At 43.3% G+C, this 21,039-nt stretch overlaps 2 protein-coding genes across 5 annotated transcripts in view; one reads left to right on the forward strand and one right to left on the reverse strand.

Moving 5' to 3' along the window:
* LOC136828432 (calcium-activated chloride channel regulator 1-like) overlaps positions 1 to 21,039 on the reverse strand; it is a 114,008-nt gene that overhangs the window by 33,575 nt on the left and 59,394 nt on the right. For all 4 annotated transcript variants that reach the window (XM_067086482.1, XM_067086481.1, XM_067086484.1 and 1 more), the window contains one exon: positions 8,072 to 8,193. In XM_067086482.1, the coding sequence (XP_066942583.1) occupies positions 8,072 to 8,193 (122 nt within the window). The remainder of the gene's footprint in view (positions 1 to 8,071; positions 8,194 to 21,039) is intronic.
* Positions 1 to 21,039, forward strand: part of LOC136828434 (uncharacterized) — a 284,088-nt gene that overhangs the window by 15,018 nt on the left and 248,031 nt on the right. The window lies entirely within an intron of this gene.

A 21,039-nucleotide genomic window follows, 5' to 3' on the forward strand; every position in this document is an offset into this window, starting at 1 on the left:
CTTGATTTGAACTCACAGGTTGTCTGTGAAGGTTGTTGCAACCTTCCACAGTCTGGGGTTGCAAGTCTAAGTTAGGTTTTATGGAGTGTGTTTTTAGTGATTTTAGTGGGTCAGGTGGTCAGCTCTTTGTCCATAGGCTATGCCAGGATAGCAAGGGTGGTGGTCTAGTCATGTTAAGGTCGAGGACCGTGTGACAGCCCCATAGAGACTTTCTACAGCCCCCTGGATGGGTCGCTGGGTCTCTCAAGGAATGCAGGCGAATGAGGCAGGATAACTATGAAGCCAGCTTCCTTATCAGGTAAGAACCAGAGTATGGTTACAACTAATATATAGTGTTTAGTAATTATACGAATTCCCAACGGTGTTTTGGTTCTCTAACCCACCACCAATGGTGTCAATCAGCTATATATATGTAACTACCAGGAAGTTAGATATTTAAAAATGGTATTTTCATTATAAAATAAGTTTTTAAATATACTTACCTATTTTCATTATAAAATAAGTAGTTACATACCTGTAAAAGGTCCCTCCCTCCTCCCCTCTGAGAACAGGGGCATGGAATTTCTGAGGACAATTGGGAATGGTTCCAGGTACCTGGTAGAGGGCGCTCAGGTATGGCCACCTGACCATCTATCGGCGATTGCCGCAAATTTTGAATTTCTGCCGTGTCTGCGATGAATCATGGGGATAAAGCTATATATATGTAACTACCAGGTAAGTATATTTAAAAACTTATTTTATAATGAAAATACCATATTTGCTTCAAAGAAAAAATTCGCGAGTTCATTATCATCATTGCTAGTGAACTGCATGTTATCTACATAAAGTCCTCTTTTTATCCTTTCTACATCACCTTCTACCATAGACAGGTGTTTCTTAATCGCTGCATTCAGCAGAAAGGGAGAACATGTAGCTCCAAATAAAATAACTCTAAATTTATATACTAACAATATACTGTTAGGGTCTGTTGGATCTTCCAACCATAAAAACCTAGTATAGTCCCTACCCTCCTCCCTGAGTTGCACCATTAAAAATGCTTTCTTTATGTCACGAATACTGTACAAGCAAATGATTTTGTTCTAAACTGCAGCAGAACTTTGAGCAGGTCAGCTGTTATGTGTGGTCCCATCCACAAACAATCATTCAAGCTCAACCTACTTTTCCCCTGTCTAACCGAACAGTCAGATACTATCCTAATAGGGGTTGTTGCACTGTCCTTCTTAATGCCATGGTGTGCCAAGAAATGACAGTCTTCTGTTTTAAAACATTCCACTCTCTCTATGAATCTCCTATCCTCCTGATCCTTCAGGATTTTCTGATAGTGTTCTAGATACTTAGTGTCTTTCTGAAACTTGACACACTGTTGTTTTAATCTGTTTAAAGCCAACCCAAAGTTGGAAGTTAATCTCCTTTTATTGCTTTTCCAAGGCAATGCCACAACATACTGTTTGTCAGCTTCAGAATAAGTTATAGTACTCTCAAAGTTCTTTAATGCCTTGTGTCCCTGTTCTGTTATTTCACTGCAGTTAATACCTAGATGATCCAAACTCCACAAACTTTCAAGATCTTCCCTTGGATCCTTTAATTGAGTAACCTCTTCAGCCATAATTATGTCGTCGGTTTCCGCTGCCAGTTTTAAAGTGGAAACATGAGTATCCTTGGTGGGAAGAGAACTACATGTTCCGGTTACCATGTAACCAAATATGGTTGGTAGCAATACTAAATTTTCAAATTTTCTAAACCCTGGGTGTAAGATGTTGTACACATTGTCAACCCCTATTAACAATTCAATAGGTGATTGCTTCTCTATGGGTAGATCAAAATCTTTATCAGTTAAGCTGATTTTCGTTTTACACAATGACCTTAAGTTCTTCTTAACGCCGAATTTCTTTGTATATTCTGGTAGCTTGTCTACCATTATACAATCCATATTAATTAATCTACCCCGATGCCATATTTATTAATCTACCCCAATGAGGTACAGCGATGTTCACCATTTCGTATTCCTTAACTGGTGTAGTAAAGTACCCTCTCAATGATATGTTTTCAACTCCTTTGCTTTTATAGTGGAGTCCCTCAAGAGCAGATTTCTTTATAAGTGATCTCTCGGCACAGGTATCTAACAACCCTCTTTTTTGCACAGTGTGACCTTTTTTACCTTTTAGGGTTATTGTGGCTGTAGGTAAGAGCAACTTCCTAGTTGCCTTATTTCCTTGTCTGGTATTTGTCAAAGAGAGAGTTCCAACTTGTACCCCCACCTACCTTTGATTTATTTGGCTGGTTTCTATTGCATATAACACTATGATGTCTAACAGTTCAACCATTATTACAACCCTGCCTGTCACAGTCGGAACTGAAGTGTTTACTGGATGCACATATGAAACACAAACCCAGAGCTCTGAGTTGTTCTACCTTTCCCCCTCTGATTACATAAGATTTACAATGTGTCCATATGTGGTTGCCTCTGCAAAGTGCACATCCTTTAACCTGGTTTACCTTGGCTTTGTTTGTACTTTCTTTAGGCCTTACTGATGTTGTTTTTGGTCTCATAGATTGCCGTTGTTCTACTGCGAAAGCAGATACCGTTGTCAATGTATTAGCTTTTGCTGTTTCAGTCTGTGGAAAAGCCCTCAAATTGTGTATTTCTTCTTGAAGATATTTTTTAAAGGTGTAAAATTTCAGCCAATCTTCTCTACTCCTTCATTTGATTATTTCACTTACATTACCTGGTAGTTTGGTGTAGAGCAAGATTGTATATAATTCACTCAATTCCAGTTTTTCACTCTCCAATGATCTTATGGAGCATTCAAATTGCGCTCTTAAACCTTGTAGCGATAATGTAATGCATCTGCCTTGGGAGTCCCAGTTTGGAAGAGTTTTCTAACTAAACAACTTGATTTCGTCTTTTCTGCCATAGGTCCCTTGTAACAAGTTCACTGCTTGCAAATATTTATCACCTTCTAATTTAAAACCAGATATCAGTTCCAGAGCCTCGCCTTCCAATAGGCCCTTTAGATAAGAAAACGTCTGTATATTCTCAAAATCGTACGTTGGTGTACTGATACTTCACAAAGTTCCCAAAATGAATTCCATTCTGTTACATCACCATCAAAATGTTTGAGGTCTAATTTGGGTAACTTCACAGTAGCTTTAACAGGCAATATCGGTGCACTAGGTTTACCTCTTACAAGTAGAAGACTTGTGATGGAGGAATTTAGCCTGTGAATTTCAGTGCCTACCTTTAGGCTATATTCAGCTTGATTCATAATTTGGTCAGGTTGTTCTCCAGGATCTGTTAGATTCAATATTTCATTATCCAATTCCTGGACTTACTGTAAATATTCCTTCAGGGAGTCTCTCAGTGAAGAAATACTATTGATATCACCTGCATCAATAGTGGTTTCAGCCTTTTGACCAGTTAGTTATCACAGACTTAAACCCCCGTCTCCTCTTCAATTCTTCTAGGTCAGGCAACTTAGCCTATAATTTACCAACACCAAATACACAAGTTCCTAATTACTAAGTTCTTATTACTAAAAGTGTACAAACTGCCAATTCCAAAAAATATATATATACTGCGTTAGCAAATATAATATTCAAAAGTTGACTACACTTCAGATCAATTAATGGTAGATCACTACCGCTTATATTGTACTGTATATATATGTGCCCTTGACTACACATGCATATCTACAATGCAAAAAACTCACCATAAATTTGTAAAAAAATTAATATTTCCTTTCCATTTACTACAATTTATAAAGAAGGAAAAAATAAATTTACGAAGTGGAAATGCGTCAACCATCATTTTGCCTAACCTACCTTGACCTAATTTCTGGGTTGGCGTGAATGCAACCTGGTATTTACCAATCCTGACTAAAGGCATAGGCATCAGCTGCTTCACATAAGTGACTTGCCAGTGTCATATAACTATCTTAATGGAAATGTACTCTATCAGCGGCAAAGTCTCTCTCTACTAACTGATTGAAAACAAAAGTTATTTCTCGGTTTCTCTTCAATAATTGGTTTAGTAGATTTTTTCGTGCTTGGTATCTATCCCTAGGGATGTTTCTCGGAGCTTTACGAATCTCTGTACTAACTACTAAAACCTTACAGTTATAGATACCTTCCAATCTCTCTGCTAGTCCTAAAATCTTATTTTTTACTTTGTTGACCAATTCTGGATCGTCATCGTTAACATCAATATTGTTTCCTCCGATGAACAGGATAATGATATCTACATCGATATTGTTTCCTCCGATGAACAGGATAACGATATCTGGGGCATAAGCTGTCAGTTTGGTCACTAACACAGGATCCAGTAGGTTATCGCACACTGCTCCTGATTTCCCAAAAGTGCAATAATACAAGGGCTGTTTTAGTCTCACATCACTTTTACTACAGCACCCTGTCATAAAATGACTGAGATGTTTTACGTGAGAATGCCCTATCAGCAACCTTTTGCTCTATGCGAAATACGTCGGGATAGGCCATAGCCATTTTCTCAACTTTATTTTATTAATGTGCAATGATAAAAAAATACAAAAAAGGAAAGGAAGGTTCAAATTCCCACCGAGTTATTATCAAAAGCCAGGCTTCAATTAGGCTAGGCCATGATTGACCAAGTTTATTCTACTATTCCGTGTCAGGCTAGGCTAATATGTGACATTCTAATATGGCCGGCACCATCAGCCAGTCACGTCTTTATCTTTATTGCCAAATATCACAACAATCCTTAAACTTTCGTAAATTTTAACTATACCGATCTCTGATACAACCACCACTCACTGAAATCCTGGTCACGGCACCATTTTATTCTGACTCATTCAGAATAAGTATAGCATTTCAAATTGTCAGTGTTGTCATATAGCCGAAACGATCTGAAACGTACTGACCCAAATCGTAGCCTAAGTCTTATTCTACGACACCCAGGTTACTTCACTCTTATGTTAGTTTAAATTGTGATTATATTAATACATTGCGTTGTGTATATTAACCCTTAAACGCCTATTGGACGTATCATACGTCGAATAAAATTGTCTGTTGGGTGCCGAGTGGACGTACCGTACATCGACTACAAAAAATTTCAACCTTCGGTCAACTTTGACTCGACTGAAATGGTCGAAAAACACAATTGTAAGCTAAAACTCTTACATTCTAGTAATATTCAATCATGTACCTTCATTTTGCAACAAATTGGAAGTCTCTAGCACAATATTTCGATTTATGGTGAATTTTTTGAAAAAAAACTTTTTCTTACGCACGAGCGTAACTCAGCCGAAAATTTCATAAATTCTTTCGTCATTTTGTCGTAATTTTTGCACTGTTCTATATTAGCCGTTACATAAAGTTTTATATATGAAAATGTGCGCAATTTCATGCAGAATACAACAAAAAATAGCTCATGGTTGTAGCTTTTATCAGTTTTGAAATATTTTCACATAAATCACAATAACTGCCAAAATTTCAACCTTTGGTCAACTTTAACTCGACCGAAAATGGTAAAAACGCAATTTTAAGCTAAAACTCTTACGATCTAGTAATATTCAATCATTTACCTTCATTTTGCAACCAATTGGAAGTCTCTAGCACAATATTTCGATTTATGGTGAATTTTTAAAAAACATTTTCCTTACGTCTGCTTGCTGTAACTCGGCCGAACATCTCAGAAACTCTTTCGTCTCGTTGTCATAATATTTGCACCGCTTTATATTAGTCGTTACATAAAGTTTTATATATGAAAATGTGCGCAATTTCATGTACAATACAACAAAAAATAACTCATGGTTGTAGCTTTTATCATTTTTGAAATATTTCCATATAAATCACGATAAATAGAAAAAATTTGACTTTCGGTCAACTTTAACTCGACCAAAATGGTCGAAAACTGCAATTGTAAGCTAAAACACTTACAGTCTAGTAATATTCAATCAATTAGCTTCATTTTTCAACAAACGGGAAGTCTCTAGCACAATATTTCGATTTATGGTGAATTTTTGAAAAAAACATTTTTTTACGTCCGCGCGTTACGAATTCATGCATCATTTTGTGATAATATTTTCTCTGTGTTGCTTTGATCGTTTTAAAATTTTTTATATACCAAAATCATCGCAATTTAGTGTACAATACAACTAAAAAAAATTAACTCATTAGCTTTAACCGTTTTGCTTACAGCGCGATCTGTATACAATTATATACGTTTTTATTTTTTTTGCTGTCATATATTCCAATATTTATATATGATAATGATATTTTTTTTCATTTCTGATGGTTGCTTACTAAACTTCAGGCAATGACAAAAAAAAAATGAGCCAAAAATGAACTCTTAATCTTAAAAACTAAGCGTGCTGTGATTTTTTTAAAAACTTTTTTCCGCTTCAAGCTAACTCACCAACGCCGATCAAATACGGGAGACGTTTTTGTAAATAGGGCTTCGGCGTTAAAGGGTTAACTAAACTGACAATATGAACTTACTATTGGCATATTCAATTGTTCCTAGCTCAATGTACAGTTAGAATGGTTTAAGCACAGTCTCTATTTCACTACCCTCATCTAAAGGACACCTCAAGAAATTCTCCTTACATTTTGATATGCATATCTTATAAAGAAAGTTTCCCTAAATATACTTTAAAATGAATAGGAATACTTAAATGGATTTGTAAACACCGACAATTATGGTTGCATTCTTGAGTCCCCCACTAGCTTGAACCACTCTACATTAAAGCTATGAAGCGACTGAGTTCAGGGCCGTCTCTGACCGAAACCAAACCTTTGTCTAATTACCGTAAGACAACCAATAATGGTAGTTAAGCAATATTTTAGGTATAGTATGCTTACAATTAAACACACAAAACAACTAAGACAACAGTTTTCACTACTAAATACAAACAACGAAACATAATATCCTTCTAAATAATATGCATTTCCACTTTACGTAAATTTAAAGAGAATACATAAAACTATACCACAACTTGCAGAAAAGTACAATCTCTCTTGTCGAAGTTTCGACAGTCACACTACTGTATCTAAGAGAAATAGAAACAGTGTTCGAGAAGTGCAGTACCCTGGGACCTTTGTCAGTGGCTGGCTGGTATTGGGGGAAGAAGCACAGGAAGCTTTCCTTTTATCCACTATCTACACCTTGATGTGGGGTGTCAAGTCTTTGGGAAGCCTGGAGTGCCCACCAGTTTTTAGTGGATGAGTGGTGGTTTTTTATTTCAGTGTAGGTGACAGCATTGTTTGGTTATTATTTTTTGGTACTGCACCCAGGGCAAGGGCATCTGTTTTCAAGCTTTGATAACCATCAGACTTTTCCTTTGCTGCAAAGCTCCCACCTAAAGTAGAGGTGCCTCACGGCTGTACCACCACGCCACTACAGGTTAAGATGAGCACTGACCAGAGGCAGTATCTTCCTGCAGTAGCTCTCTTACCAGGTAAGGAAACAACAAGCATTGTATCATTGATAGCTAATTTTCTATTTTAAATTCATTACCATAACTTAATGTTTTGGGGTAGAATATGTCCATGTATCCCACCTCCTGTTAATGTGGGATTCAGCTGTGTAAGTACTTGGGAAGTTACTTATATGAAAATGTTATTTTCATGATAAAATTAAGTTTCTTATATACTTACCAAGTAATTACAGATTGGACCCTCCCTCCTCTCCTCTCCTCTCATGGACATAAGGGCACAAACGAACTGAGCTCTTCAACTTTGTTGTTCCTATTGTTCCCCAATAGTGGGCAGGGCTAGTCACCTACACAAAACAATAGAAGCCCTACTGCGAGTTTTTAAATTTAGACTGCCGTGCGAGTGGACACTACAGTATAGCTATGTAATTACTTGGTAAGTATACTGTATATGAAACTTAATTTTATCATGAAAATAATTTTTTATTTACTCATTCATGCATTCCTTCACAAAAGAATCCAGCAAAACCATAATGCTTTGGCTGCATCACTGCTAGTTATATCTGTCCATAAATTCATAAGTTGAGTGAATGATTTATTTTTGGTACTGTAGTTAAATAATTAGGTTGTAATGTTTTTTCAAAGGACCATAATACTCTTACCTTATGGGTTCTTCTGGAGCCTTGTTACGTGGATAGGAGGTCACAGCTATGAGGACATCATCAGTTAATATATATTCATGTTTTGGAGGGAAGCTTGTTATATTGTAAACCCATCGTCCAGCCTGCAAGAACCATTTTAGTTGAACTAGTGGAAAATAATTCATGCATGGTTATATTTAAATGTATTTCTCTTATTATCTAATTATTTATAGGAAACTCTCTCTAGGTACCATAATTGCAATTAGCAGTAAGCCAACATCTACTGTATTAATAAAATACTTGTAATTGTACTGTAAGTAACTTAATAATTAATCACATAACTGTAGTTTCTAACTTGCACGGTAGCCTTTATTAAAAATTTACGGTAGTGCTTCAATTATATTGTGTAGGTGACCAACCCTGCCTACTATTGGGGAACACTGGGAACAACTTGGCAGACAACCTCAGTTTGTTTCTGCCGCCTTCGAGTAAACATCTGGTTGTTAGTAGCAACTTTTTTTGTGGTTTTCAGTGGTATTTACTGGATTTTGGTGAAGTATTAACATTTTATTTTGAGTAGCCTTCAAGCTTGTTCAGCTTACTAGTATCCTTTAGGGTCAGGATAGTGTTTTTACTGATTGTGTCTGATGCTAGTTCCTCTAGTTTTCACTACCGCAGCAAAGGTTGCAAAACCAGATTGACCAAATCTTGCTATGATTCATATACAATTTGAAGTAACTGTAGGGGGCAGGAGTGTAGTAGGGAGAAAACTTGTGCTGAATGGAATGAATGGGGTGGAAAAAAGTGGAAAGTACTTAGATCTCATCTAGGCAAGTTAGAAAGGGACAGGAAGAGGAAAGCGGCCTCTAGAGCTGAGAGACAAGCATCACTTGGTCTAGAAACCACTCCTAAATCTAGTTTAGAAAGTCCTGCTATTCCTTCTTCCACTATTCCCACTTTTTCTTGTGTTAGTAGCCCTCCTACTATTAATCCACCTACTCCTGTGCCTGGCTCCCTTGCTTCCAACCCTAATACCATTGCCAGTCTCAAAGCTAGGTTTGACAAAAAAGTTAACCTTGTTGTTAATACAGTGGCAGAGTTAGGAGTGTCACTGCAAATGTTAATGAGCAAAGTGTCCGCAGAAAAAGTGACAGGTGACAGTGTTGTGCAAATGGAGGAGGTGGCTACTTGCCCTGCCAATCCTGCTCCCCTGAACCTGGGAGAAGACATACTGGAAGTCCAAGGGAGGCTGGTGGGGTTTGCCTGCGGGTAGTCGCCCCCTCAGCCGAGCCTGTTGCATGTTCCCAAGTATCAACAGACAGCCACTGGAAAGGCATTTTGTTGGATGTGCATCAGTTGTCGTCTAGTTCTGACGATTCCAGCTCAGACAGGAAGTGCCATAAACTCTTTCTTGATTCATCACGTCGGCTGAAGAGAAATGCTGATGAGGTTGGTTGCTGTTCTCTGCTTCCTGTTAAGTGGTACAAGAAGGCTAGACTCAGCCCACAGCCTTCCTGCAGTTACGCTGTGGACCCCTCTGTCCTTGCTTCAGTCCAGCATCTGCTTTCCACATGGGATAGTCTGGAAGCCTTCTCTCCTGAGTGTTCAGCTGTTGAGCACCCTTACTTCGCTCCCAAGCGCCCAATGAACCCTCTCAGGCACCCGTCGTCATCGTCCAAACTCCTGGCTCCTCTAGAGCGCTTGGCGCCACTTCCCGAGCTCCCAAGTGCCCGGTGCCTGCTCCCAAGTGCCCGGCACCCGCTCCCGAGTGCCCGGCACCCGCTCCCGAGTGCCCGGCACCCGCTCCTGAGTGCCCAGTGCCCACTCCTGAGCACCTGGCGCCAGCTCCCAAGCGCCCGGTGCCAGCTCCCGAGCGCCCAACGCCAGCTCCCAAGCACCTGGCACCAACTCTTCAGTACCAGTCTCCAGCTCCTGTAGATCAAGACGAGCCGTCGTTGGTTCTCATTAAAGAGCAGTTGGCTGAAATACTGAGCTTACTGAAGAAAGCTCCTTCCATCTCTAGGCCTGCTCATGATACGACCCTGTCTCCGGTCTCCTCAGAAGAAGAGAAGTTTAATCAAGAACTGGCTCCTCCTTCGGCCTGTGCAGCTCTTCTTCAGTGTCTGCTGGTGAACTTTCCCTCCTTTTTCGTCCCAGCTGCCCCAGTCTTGCCTGTGTCAACCTTTCTGATGAGGAGTCATCCAGATGACAAAGTTAGGCTCCCCCCAGATGGTGCTTTCTTTGTCTTCTAAGAAGGCTTTTAAAGAGATTGAGGATTGGCTTTCTGCTAAGAGGGAGCAAGGCAAAGCGTCCTTTGCTACCCTCCCTTGCACTTCATTTGTAGGAGTTATCTTTCCTATGTCACCGAGTGAAGCTCCCTCTTTGGGAGTTGCTGCCTCCTCCCAAGGGGACTTCTCCTGCCTCGTTGACGCTTCCCATCATTCTGTGTTCTGGTTGGCGAAGATAATGTTTTCATCGGCAGAACTAGACCACCTTGTTAAGGATCTCTTCAAGGTGTTCGAAGTCTTTAGTTTCTTGGACTGGACAGTTGGAGCACTGGCCAAGAAGATCGAAGACTTCAGTGACTTAGCAGGAGACATTGCCTTGGACTGGCTGGGAGTTCTGTCCTGCGGAGACAAGGCAATTAGAGATGGCTCTCTTAAGCTTGCTGCGCTCTTCTCCTTGGGAGTTTTAAAGAAGAGAGAACTTTCGTGCTCCTTTACAACTAAAGGAGTCACTCAGACCCAGAAATGGGCTCTTTTGTTTTTGCTGTTGGATCCTCATCACTCACTTCTTCCCTCAGGACACTGTGAGGGAAATTGCTTCAGTCCTCCAAAAGAAGTTTACCCAGGATCTTTTGTTGCAATCTTCTAAATGCCCCCCGGATTCGTCTGTGTTGGCTCCCAAGATGGCCTCTCCTCTCCAGCAGCCCTTTTGTGAATGAAAGCTCAAGTCACAAGCTAAGTCCCACTCCAATGTCCGCTTCTCGGCCAGATCCATCAGAAAGATCTTGACAAAGTCTGCACCTAAGAAATGAGGAGGAAGTCCTTCGTGCGCCAGTGGGAGCCAGACTCCTCAAGTTTTGGGAGACATGGAAGATCAGAGGTGCAGAACCGTGGATTATCAAGGTTCTGAAGGAGGGCTACACCATCCCGTTCTTGAAGAACCCCCCTTTAGTCACTTCTCCCATGTATTGACAGCTACTCAAGAGGCTCAGTGAAACATTCGGTCCTTTTGGAGGAGTCTCCTCCCTCATTCTAAAGAGGGCCATAGAAGAGGTAGAGGACATCCGCTCAGACGCTTCTACAACCGTCTTTTTGTTGTTCCCGAATCATCAGGGGCGGTTGGAGACCAGACCTCGATGTAAGCACCCTCAATCTGTTTGTCTGGAAGACAAAGCTGAAGATGGAGACGAATCATTCAGTCCTGTCATCCATTCACCAGGGTGATTGGATGATAACCGTGGATATCCATCCGGACTCCAGGAATTATCTAAGATTCATTTTCCAGGACAAAGTCATCCAGTTTTGGGCTCTTTGCTTCGGCTTCTCTGCGGCACCTCAAGTTTTCACTCGAGTCCTTGCTCCTCTAGTAAAATGGCTTCATTTGTTAGGCATAAATGTCAGTCTGTACCTAGACAAACGGCTTCTTTGATCCCCTTTGAGGGAAAAGTGCATGAAGGGCTTGCACAAGATTCTTCTCCTCACTCAGGAACTGGGCATTCTCAACAACTTCCAGAAGTCCCAGTTGACCCTGTCACAAGAAATCCTCTATTTGGGGATGACTTTCAACTCTCAGACTTTTCTGGCTTTTCTGTCTCCTAAGAGGCTAACCAGCTGCCTTCAGACAATCCACAATTTTCTAGCCCTCTTGTCTTGCTTGGCCCATCAGTGGTTGAGCCTGCTGGGGGACTGTGTCATCCATTGAGACGTTTGTTGAGCTGGGCAGGCTTCATACGTGAGTCCTTCAATTCTTCCTCATGGCCAGCTGGGACAGGAAAACACAGCCAGACACCGTGTTTCTTATAACCCCGGAGATCAAGCCAGACTTGCTATGGTGGCTGTCTGAAGAAAGACTTTCGGAGGGAGAGTTGCTTCATCATCTGAGTGCCGACCTAGACTTCTACTCAGACGCATTGGATCTGGGCTGGGGAGACCTTCTGGGGAAACAGGAAGTTTCAGGGACGTGGTCCCCTGAAGAACAGAACCTTCACATAAACGCCCGAGAGCTGAAAACAGTTCGCTTGGGACTTCAGTTTTTCTAGAGCATGGTCTACAACAAGACGGTGGTAGTCCATGCGGACAATACCATGGCCTTAACGTACATCCAAAAGCAAGGCGGCACTTGTTCCTTCTCTCTCTGGCAGGCAGCAAGAGATCTTCTGTTGGCGGATCAAAATCAAGTGACACTGGTCACTCGATTTATGAAAGCAGATCCTTCCCACCGAGTGGACCTTGGGTCCCCTAGTCTGTCTGGATCTTTGGAGACTATGGGGCAAACCGACATTAGACCTATTTGCCACCTCAAGGAACCATCGCCTTCCTCTCTTTTGTTCTCCAGCCCCAGACCCTCTAGCATGGGCAACAGACGCCATGCTGCAAAATTGGTCCGATCTGGACCTGTACGCTTTTCCACCCTTCAACATGGTCAGGGAGGCATTGAACAAATTTCATTCTTATCGCAACATAACTATGACCCTCATAGCGCCATTCTGGTCTCTGAAAGAGTGGTTCCTGGACCTTCTGCAGTTGTTGGTGGACTTTCCAAGACTCCTTCCCCAAAAACGATGTTTACTCAACAACCCCACTTCAGTAGATACCACCATGGGTTGTCTGCCCTTGCTCTGACAGGCTTCAGACTGTCCACAAGCTTGTCAAAGCGAAATGGTTTTCAAGAGAAGCTGCAGATGCTGTTACAAGATGCAGGTGTCATATTCCAAGTCTTGGTAGCAATCGCACTAATTACATTAACTTATTTAGCTTGGACTTTTGTTTCTCAGGATATGTCTAACTGGTTTTGCAGCAAAGGCTGTAATACCAAACTCACCTCTATCAATTATGATGCTCATACCATTTGTTGTAAATGTAGAGGACAAACTTGCTCTGCAGCCTTGACCTGTGGCGAATGCAAAGAATGGGGTCAGGGGAAATGGAAGACTTTAACTAGTTACTTAGACAAACTTGAGAAAAACAGACGTAGGAGAGTGGCGGCTAAGACCGAAGCTAGGAATTCAGTTAGTCAGGTTTCTCCTATTGTGCATGCCCCTCCAACTCCTATATCTGTTTTTCCCCCGATCACCAGTCCTCCAACTTTACCTGTGACTCCATTATCCAACTTCCAACCTTCCGAACCCAATGCCATCACCAGTCTGGAAGCCAGAATGGACCAGAAAATTGGTCTCTTAGTGAACACTGTAGCTCAAATAGGGGCTTAAGTGAGGGGCCTTATGGATAAGATTAGTGCCAGTGACGTCGGTGCAAGTGTTGTGTCAGTGGAGGAGGTGACTACTCATCCCACTGAAAGGCATCCAAATTGGAATTCATGCACTTTCGTCAAGTTATACAGATTCGGGATCCGATGGATCCAAGTGCGAAGCGAGTCATAAGTGCAGCTGGTGCTTCAAAAGGGCACCCAGGCCATTGAAAAGGCCAATATCCGCAGCTGAGTCCGAATTTCCGATCCCGTGCAAGCGGAACAGAGATCGGGATCCGAGTCCATGCAGTTTTTGGGATGATCCATCTAACATGTCGCCTGTAGTGTGTGTGTGTGTGTCAGAGCATCAGTTTCTGTCACCCAAGCGGATCTCTAAGAAACACGGAGCTCGCACTTTTGGATCCAAGGGATTTGAGCAAAGGGGATCCAGTTTAGTGGGATCTGGTGGATTCAAGTACCTAGTGGGATCAGAAGGACCCAGATATTTGAGGGGATCTGAGGGATCCAGGCATCCATCGGGGTCCGAGGGATCCAGTCGTCCAGTGGGATCCGAGGGATCCATTCATCCAGTGGGATCTGAGAGATCCATTCATCAAGTGGGATCTATGGGAAACGAGTGTTAGTGGGATCCAAGGTATCCAGACACAGTGGGATCTAGAGGATCTGATGCTCTCGTTGAACCAGTTCAACAAGTAGTTCACGAGCGTTCGTCAGTGCTCGATCATACCCTTTCTGAGCAAGCGAACAGGCTTATGGCACCGCCTTCTTCTCTTCGTCCGGTTCAGGATCTGGCTTTGGAACCCATTAAGCAACAATTGGACAGTATTATGGACCTTTTATGTAAATCGCCAGTGACTCATGAGCCTGAGAATTTGACTCTCTCTCCCATTTTCTCTGCAGAAGAGGATGTAGAACAGGATCATCCTGCTTCAACCTACGCTTCCCTTTTGAAATACTTATTGTTTTGCTTCCCGGACTTCATTTCTCCAGCGATTCCCTTTTCGCCGGGTTCTTCTTTCATGATAAGACGGCCTATGGAAGCCTCTAGGCTGCCTAAGATGGTGTTATCGAAGTCGTCAAAGAAAGCTCTGTCAAGCATTGAGAGCTGGTTGACAGAAAAGAGGAAAATGGGGAAAGCGGTATTCTGCATTCCTCCTTCTCGCTTATCCAAGAGAGATACTTATCCTAGAGAGATACTTATCCTATGTGACTGGGGAAGTGCCATCGTTGAGAGTTACTGCCTCCTCCCAAGGGGATTTCTCCAGTTTAATCGACTTATCAAGGAGACCTGGCGTCTCCTCTTCCAAGATCTGGTTTATGACTTTTGAACTCGAGCGTTTGGCTAAGGACACATTTGAGGTCTTCGAGATCTTAAGTTTTCTCGACTGGACTGTTGGTGCCTTAGCGAAGAAAATAGAAGATTGCACCTCTCTCCAAGCTAACTTCGCTTCAGACTGGCTGGGAGTGCTCTCATGTGCAGATAAAGCAATAAGGGATGGATCCCAGGAGCTGGCAGCCTTGTTTGCTGTGGGAGTACTTAAGAAGTGAGAGCAGTGTTGTTCATTCACTTCCAAATGGGTCACTCCTCAACAGAGATCCATGCTCTTTTTTGCTTCTTTAAATCAACAGGAACTTTTCACCAGCGCTACAATGGAACATATTGCAGCGGAACTGCATAAGAAATCCACACAAGACTTACTGACCCAGCCCACCAAACGTCCTAAGGAGCCTGGACGTTCCGCATCTTCTACATCATTCGCACCCAGAACAATTTACCCTCTAAAGCAAACATTTCCAGGAGGTAGAGGTAGATTCCAGCCCCGTTCCCGAGTGTATTCTAGGTCCATTCGGCCAATTAAGAAGTCAACAAGAAAATTTTCCTCTCGCAAGTGAGGATACTATCCTCCGTGTACCAGTGGGGGCCAGGCTGCAGCATTTTTGGAGCAAGTGGAAGGACAGAGATGTAGAACCTTGGGTTTTAAAGGTAATCAAAGTAGGGTACTCCATCCCATTCAGTGAGAAACCTCCCTTAGTGTCCTCTCCTATCAACTTGGCAGCCTACTCTTTAAACTCAGAGAAGTATTCGGCCCTATCACGGGAAGTTTGGTCTCTCCTCGCCAAGAGAGCCATAGATATAGTCGGAGATGTCAACACGCTGGGGTTCTATAACTGCCTATATGTCGTCCCAAAATCATCGGGAGGTTGGAGACCTGTCCTGGATGTCAGCACCTTGAATTTCTATATTCAGACCACAAAATTTAAAATGGGATTAACCCACTCAGTTCTATCTTCCATCCGTCAAGGGGATTGGATGGCAACATAGACATGTAGGATGCATATTTCCACATCCTAGTTCGCCCGGAGGCCAGGAAATATCTACGGTTCGTGTTCCAGGACAAGGTCTTCCAATTTCGAGCGCTGTGCTTCAGACTTTCGACGGCCCCTCAAGTTTTCACCCGAGTCCTAGCCCCAATGGCAAAATGGCTACATTTCATGGGGATCAACATCTGCCTCTATTTAGACGATTGGCTCCTGCGCTCCCCCTCAGAATCAAGTTGCATGGAGGATCTAAAGAAGACTCTTGCGTTAGCCCAAGAATTGGGCCTACTGATAAATCTAGACAAGTCCCAATTAGCCCCGAGTCAGTCAATTCTTTATTTGGGAATGAAGATCAAATCTCGTGATTTTTGGGCTTTTCCGTCGGACAAGAGAATAAAAGCCTGCATTTGGACAGTTCAGAGATTCCTCTCTCTCCTATCATGCTCGGCCAACTTCATTCCCTTAGGGAGACTTCACGCAAGAGTACTACAATTCTTTTTGAAAGGCAGTTGGCAGAGGAAGTTTCTCCCGGACTCGTTTGTTTTCCTAGTCACCCCCGAGATCAAAGAGGACCTTTGATGGTGGCTTGCAACAGGAAGGTTTGCAGAAGGGAAATCACTACACCCTCTGAATCCCAAACCTCACATTATACTCAGACGCATCGGATCTGGGTTGGGGAGCTCTCCTAGAAAACAATGAAGTGTCAGGGACATGGCCACTACCCGAGAGAGAACTTCATATCAACATGAAGGAGCTGAAGGCAATACACTTAGCTCTTCAACATATTTTCTCAACAGTGACTTACAAATCCACAGTCATAGTCCACTCGGACAATATGTCAGCTCTGGCTTACATAAAGAATCAGGGAGGGACACACTCCTTTTCACACTATCAAGCAACCAAAGATCTCCTTATCTGGGTGCAGGGAAATCAAACCAAGATTGTTACCCGCTTTATACAGGGCAAACTCAATGTCGTAGCGGACGAATTAAGTCGTTGCAAACAGGTCCTACCCACGGAATGGACACTGAATCTGCAGGTATGCACCGATCTGTGGAAACGGTGGGGAAAGCTGTCAATAGATCTGTTTGCAATGTCGAGGAATCACTGTCTCCCTTTGTATTGCTCCCCAGCCCGGGACCCTCTCGCATGGGCAACGGATGCAGTGCTCCAGGACTGGTTGAACCTGGATGTATACGCCTTCCAACCATTTGGTGAGCGAAGTGATCAACAAATGCCTCTTCCACTACAATGTGTCGATGACCCTGGTATCAACAAATTCCTCTTCCACTACAATGTGTCGATGACCCTGGTAGCTCCCCTTCTGGCCACAGAAAGAGTGGTTTCCAGATCTCCTCAACCTCCTAGTAGACTTCCCAAGATTGCTTCCCCAACAACGAAGTCTACTCAAGCAACCGCACTTTCACCATTTCCATCTAGGACTATCCACTCTGGCTCTGAGGCCTCAGACTGTCAGGAAACATGTCAGAGCGAAAGGCTTTTCGAGATAAGCTAAGGAAGCAATTGCCACAGATGTAGACGTCAGTCTTCCTCCAACGTCTACCAGAATAAATGGACAATATTCTGCAACTGGTGCAGAATACACAAGATATCATCTTCTTCTGCCTCTGTAGCGCAAATAGCAGACTTCTTGCTATTTTTAAGGTCTTTGCGAGGATTGGCTACGTCCATGACCGAAGGCTACAGAGTGATGCTCAACTCCGTTTTCAGACATAGAGGTCTGGATCTATCTAATGATAAAGACATCAGTGACTTTATCAAGTCACTAGATACTGCAAAGCATGATAAATCAGATTCCATATCCTGGAATCTAGATGTTGTTTTAAAATGGCTCTCAGGTCCGCCATTTGAACCTCTTCGATCCACATCCCTCAGGGCTCTTACAAACAAAACACTTTTTTTTAGTCGCTCTAGCTACTGCCAAGAGAATTAGTGAGTTACTGGCCCTTAGCAAGAAGGTAGGATTCTCACGGGGAGATGCAGTCTGTTGCTTTACTTTGGAATTCCTAGCGAAGAATGAAACACCGTCCTCTCCCTGGCCCCGTTCATTCACAGTCAAAGGCTTCTAGGTCCTGCGGACCAAAAGAGAGCTCTTTGTCTAATAAGAGCACTTAAGAATTATTTAGAAAAAACTGAGAATATCAGAGGCACATCCCCTAACCTCTGATGTTCAGTTAAGGATCCAAAACGTCCTTTGTCTAAGAATGCATTGGCATTCTTCTTAAGAGACGTGATTTCTGAGTTGCACGTTAAATTTCAAGAAGAAGTCTTGCCAGTTTGCAAGGTTTAAGCCCACGAAATTACGGCAGTAGCGACTTCGATTTCCTTCAAGAGAAATTTATCCCTATCTTCTATTTTACAATCCACTTTCTAGAGGTACAAATCAGTGTTTGCAAATTTTTATCTACATGACATCGAAACTGTTTACGAGAACTGCAGTACCCTTGGCCCATTATCCGTGGCTGGCATGGTATTGGGGGAGGAAGGGTAGGGGGTAACCTTACACTCCTCTATCTGCTCGCCTTGAATTTGTTGTCGAATTTCAGGAAGTTGGGGGTACTGAGTACCTGGAGCCCCCATCATTCATTGTGTCGTGCTATGAATGGTTTATGGTATCTGATCTGTTTTATGGTGTATGTGTAACTTGTGTTTTATGGTTTTGGTTGGTACTGCGCCTAGGGCAAGGGCTTTTGTGTTTTGTATGCCTTGGCAGCCATTTGAGTACTCCTCGGCTGCAAAGCCACGCTAATGTAGAGGCGCCTCTGGCTTCACTGCCACGCCACTACAGTCGAGATGAGCCACATTAGAGGCAGTATTTTCCTGCTGGAGCTCTCTTGTCAGGTAGGTCACAACTAACATTCTTAATGTTAACTACTTACTATTTTAAAAATTCCTCTCCATTCATGAGTGTTTTTTGAAGTAGTACATGCCCATGCTTCCCACCTCCTGTCAATGTGGGATTCAGCTATATAGTTACTTGGTAAGTTATATAAAAATGACATTTTTATAATAAAATAAAGTTTTATATATACTTACCAGGTAACTACTTGATCATAGCCCTCACTTCTCCCCTATCATGGGTATAGGGCAAAAACGAATTGGGCTAGTTAGTAGTGTTGTACCTATCCTTCCCCGGAAGTGGGCAGGCCGAGTTACTTACACCAAAATATTGGAAGGCTACTGCGAATTTTCAAATTTAAGCTGCCAATAAATGAAACATAATAGCTATGTAGTTACTTGGTAAGCACAGTATATATAAAACTTTATTTTATTATAAAAATGTCATTGTCATATACTGTATACTTACCAAGTAATTACAGAATCGGAGCCCTCCCTCCTCCCTCTCATGGACATAAGGGCACAAACAAATAGAGGTTGTCTGCCAAGTTGTTCCAAGTGTTCCCCGATAGTGGGCAGGGCTAGTCACCTACACAAAACAGTTGAAGTGTTACTGTGAATTTTTAGAAAAAGACTGCTGTGCGAGTTAGAAACTATAGTTATGTAAGTACTTGGTAAGTTTATATGAAACTTAATTTTATTATGAAAATATCATTTGTTCCAACACGATACACAAACCGTCGGTCCTTTACATAGGAATTACTTTCAGTGTAGGCTGGAAATGGCCGTTGAACTTTTGAACAAGGTGGTTAGACAGTTAACTACTGTCCGGGAGGCGGGAGTACTGCCTGCCCGGATGTAAACATTCCAGTTTGCTTTCAACCGTCGTAGAATGCGGACATTCTCGCTCTCTGCCTGACTGCCCTTCAGCTTTCTTGGTGGGATTTTTCCTTATGTTTCTATAACAATGAATGTTGATAAGCCTTCTAAGCCCTCCTATCCCCAGCGTGTGTGTCCTGGGGTAGGAGGCAAAAGATGTACAGGCAGTCCCCGGTTAATGGCGATCCGGTTCTACGGCGCTTGTCTAGCGACGAAAATCGGCAATTTTCGGCGCTGAAAATCGCCGATTTCTGCTTATCTGCGCCGATAATTGGGTATTGGCGCCCATACATACCTAACAGAGGCGTCGATAACCAAAAATCGGCGCTTTTCGGCGCTGATAAACCCTGAAAATCACCGAAAAAGCCCCGGAAATCGCCGATTTTCGGTTTGTGGCGACTTTCAGTTATCATCATACCCCTGAACGGAACCCCCCGCCGATAACCGAGGACTGCCTGTAACACTTTTCGATCTAGCGTCGACATGGACCCACACGCCCTCTGCCCAACTTGCAGGGGACGTGTGTGTTCACGCAAGCTCCTTGTAGTGAGTGTTGTGCCTGGTCTCTCTTCCGAGCAATGGAAGAGGTTCGAAGGGAGGAGACGCTACTGTTGGAAGCCCGCCAAGGAATTGTTTGAGGGTAACACGCCCCCGACGACTCCAGTGGTGACTAACCTGTCGGGGTCATTTCTCCCTCCCGGCGAACTTCCCCTGCTTGCTCCCTCTCCCTCGGGTGAGGACTCCCCTCCCCCTTCTTCATTCGTTTCATCGGGTGTGGAACGGCGTGGGGGAGCAGTTGCTCAGGACATCCTCTCTGGGGCCTCCCCTCATTCAGGGGGCGAAATTTTTCCCCCGGAGCGAGTGGAGGCTTCCCATTTTGACCCAATTGTATCCTCAGGTTTGGGTGTGGAAGCACCTTCTATGGACCAGTATCGGACTTGTCCTCTGCCTGGCTACACCTGGGTCTACCTGGCGTTCTGTCACTTGTCTGGCACTCCAGTGACAACCCACTCTGCTACTGCTTCCACCACCATGACTTTCACCGTGTCAACGTTTGGGAAGCTACCTGTAATGGTGGCTTCACGTCTAGACGCCCAGGTTTCGGCTGCCCCTGCCACTTGCCATCCTGTGCCACTGCCCCCTTGGTTCCTGTCCCTGCTATCTCGCCCTGGTCCTTCTTATATGGTGACGTCGTCGGTGCCGTACGTAACAATGCCTGCTTCAGTTGCTGACCCTAGCTCATTTATGACAATGGTCCTGGCTCCTCGCTTCTCAGTCTCTCAGCCCGGCCTGGCTGCTCACGCGCCACCTGTGCCTCTGACCCTGGCTTGGCCCGACCTGGCTGCTCAAGCGACACCCATGCCTTCGACCCTGGCTCCTCACCTGGACATTCCTGACTGCTGCGCTTATGTATCTGCCTCGGCAACTGCTGGCCTGAGCACCCTCCCCTGCCCGGGTTGCGCCTGCTGCTGTGGCTCCCCTGGTTGCTCCTGTGTCTT

Source organism: Macrobrachium rosenbergii, chromosome 42 (assembly GCF_040412425.1).
Source record: "Macrobrachium rosenbergii isolate ZJJX-2024 chromosome 42, ASM4041242v1, whole genome shotgun sequence".
Classification (NCBI taxonomy): domain Eukaryota; kingdom Metazoa; phylum Arthropoda; class Malacostraca; order Decapoda; family Palaemonidae; genus Macrobrachium; species Macrobrachium rosenbergii.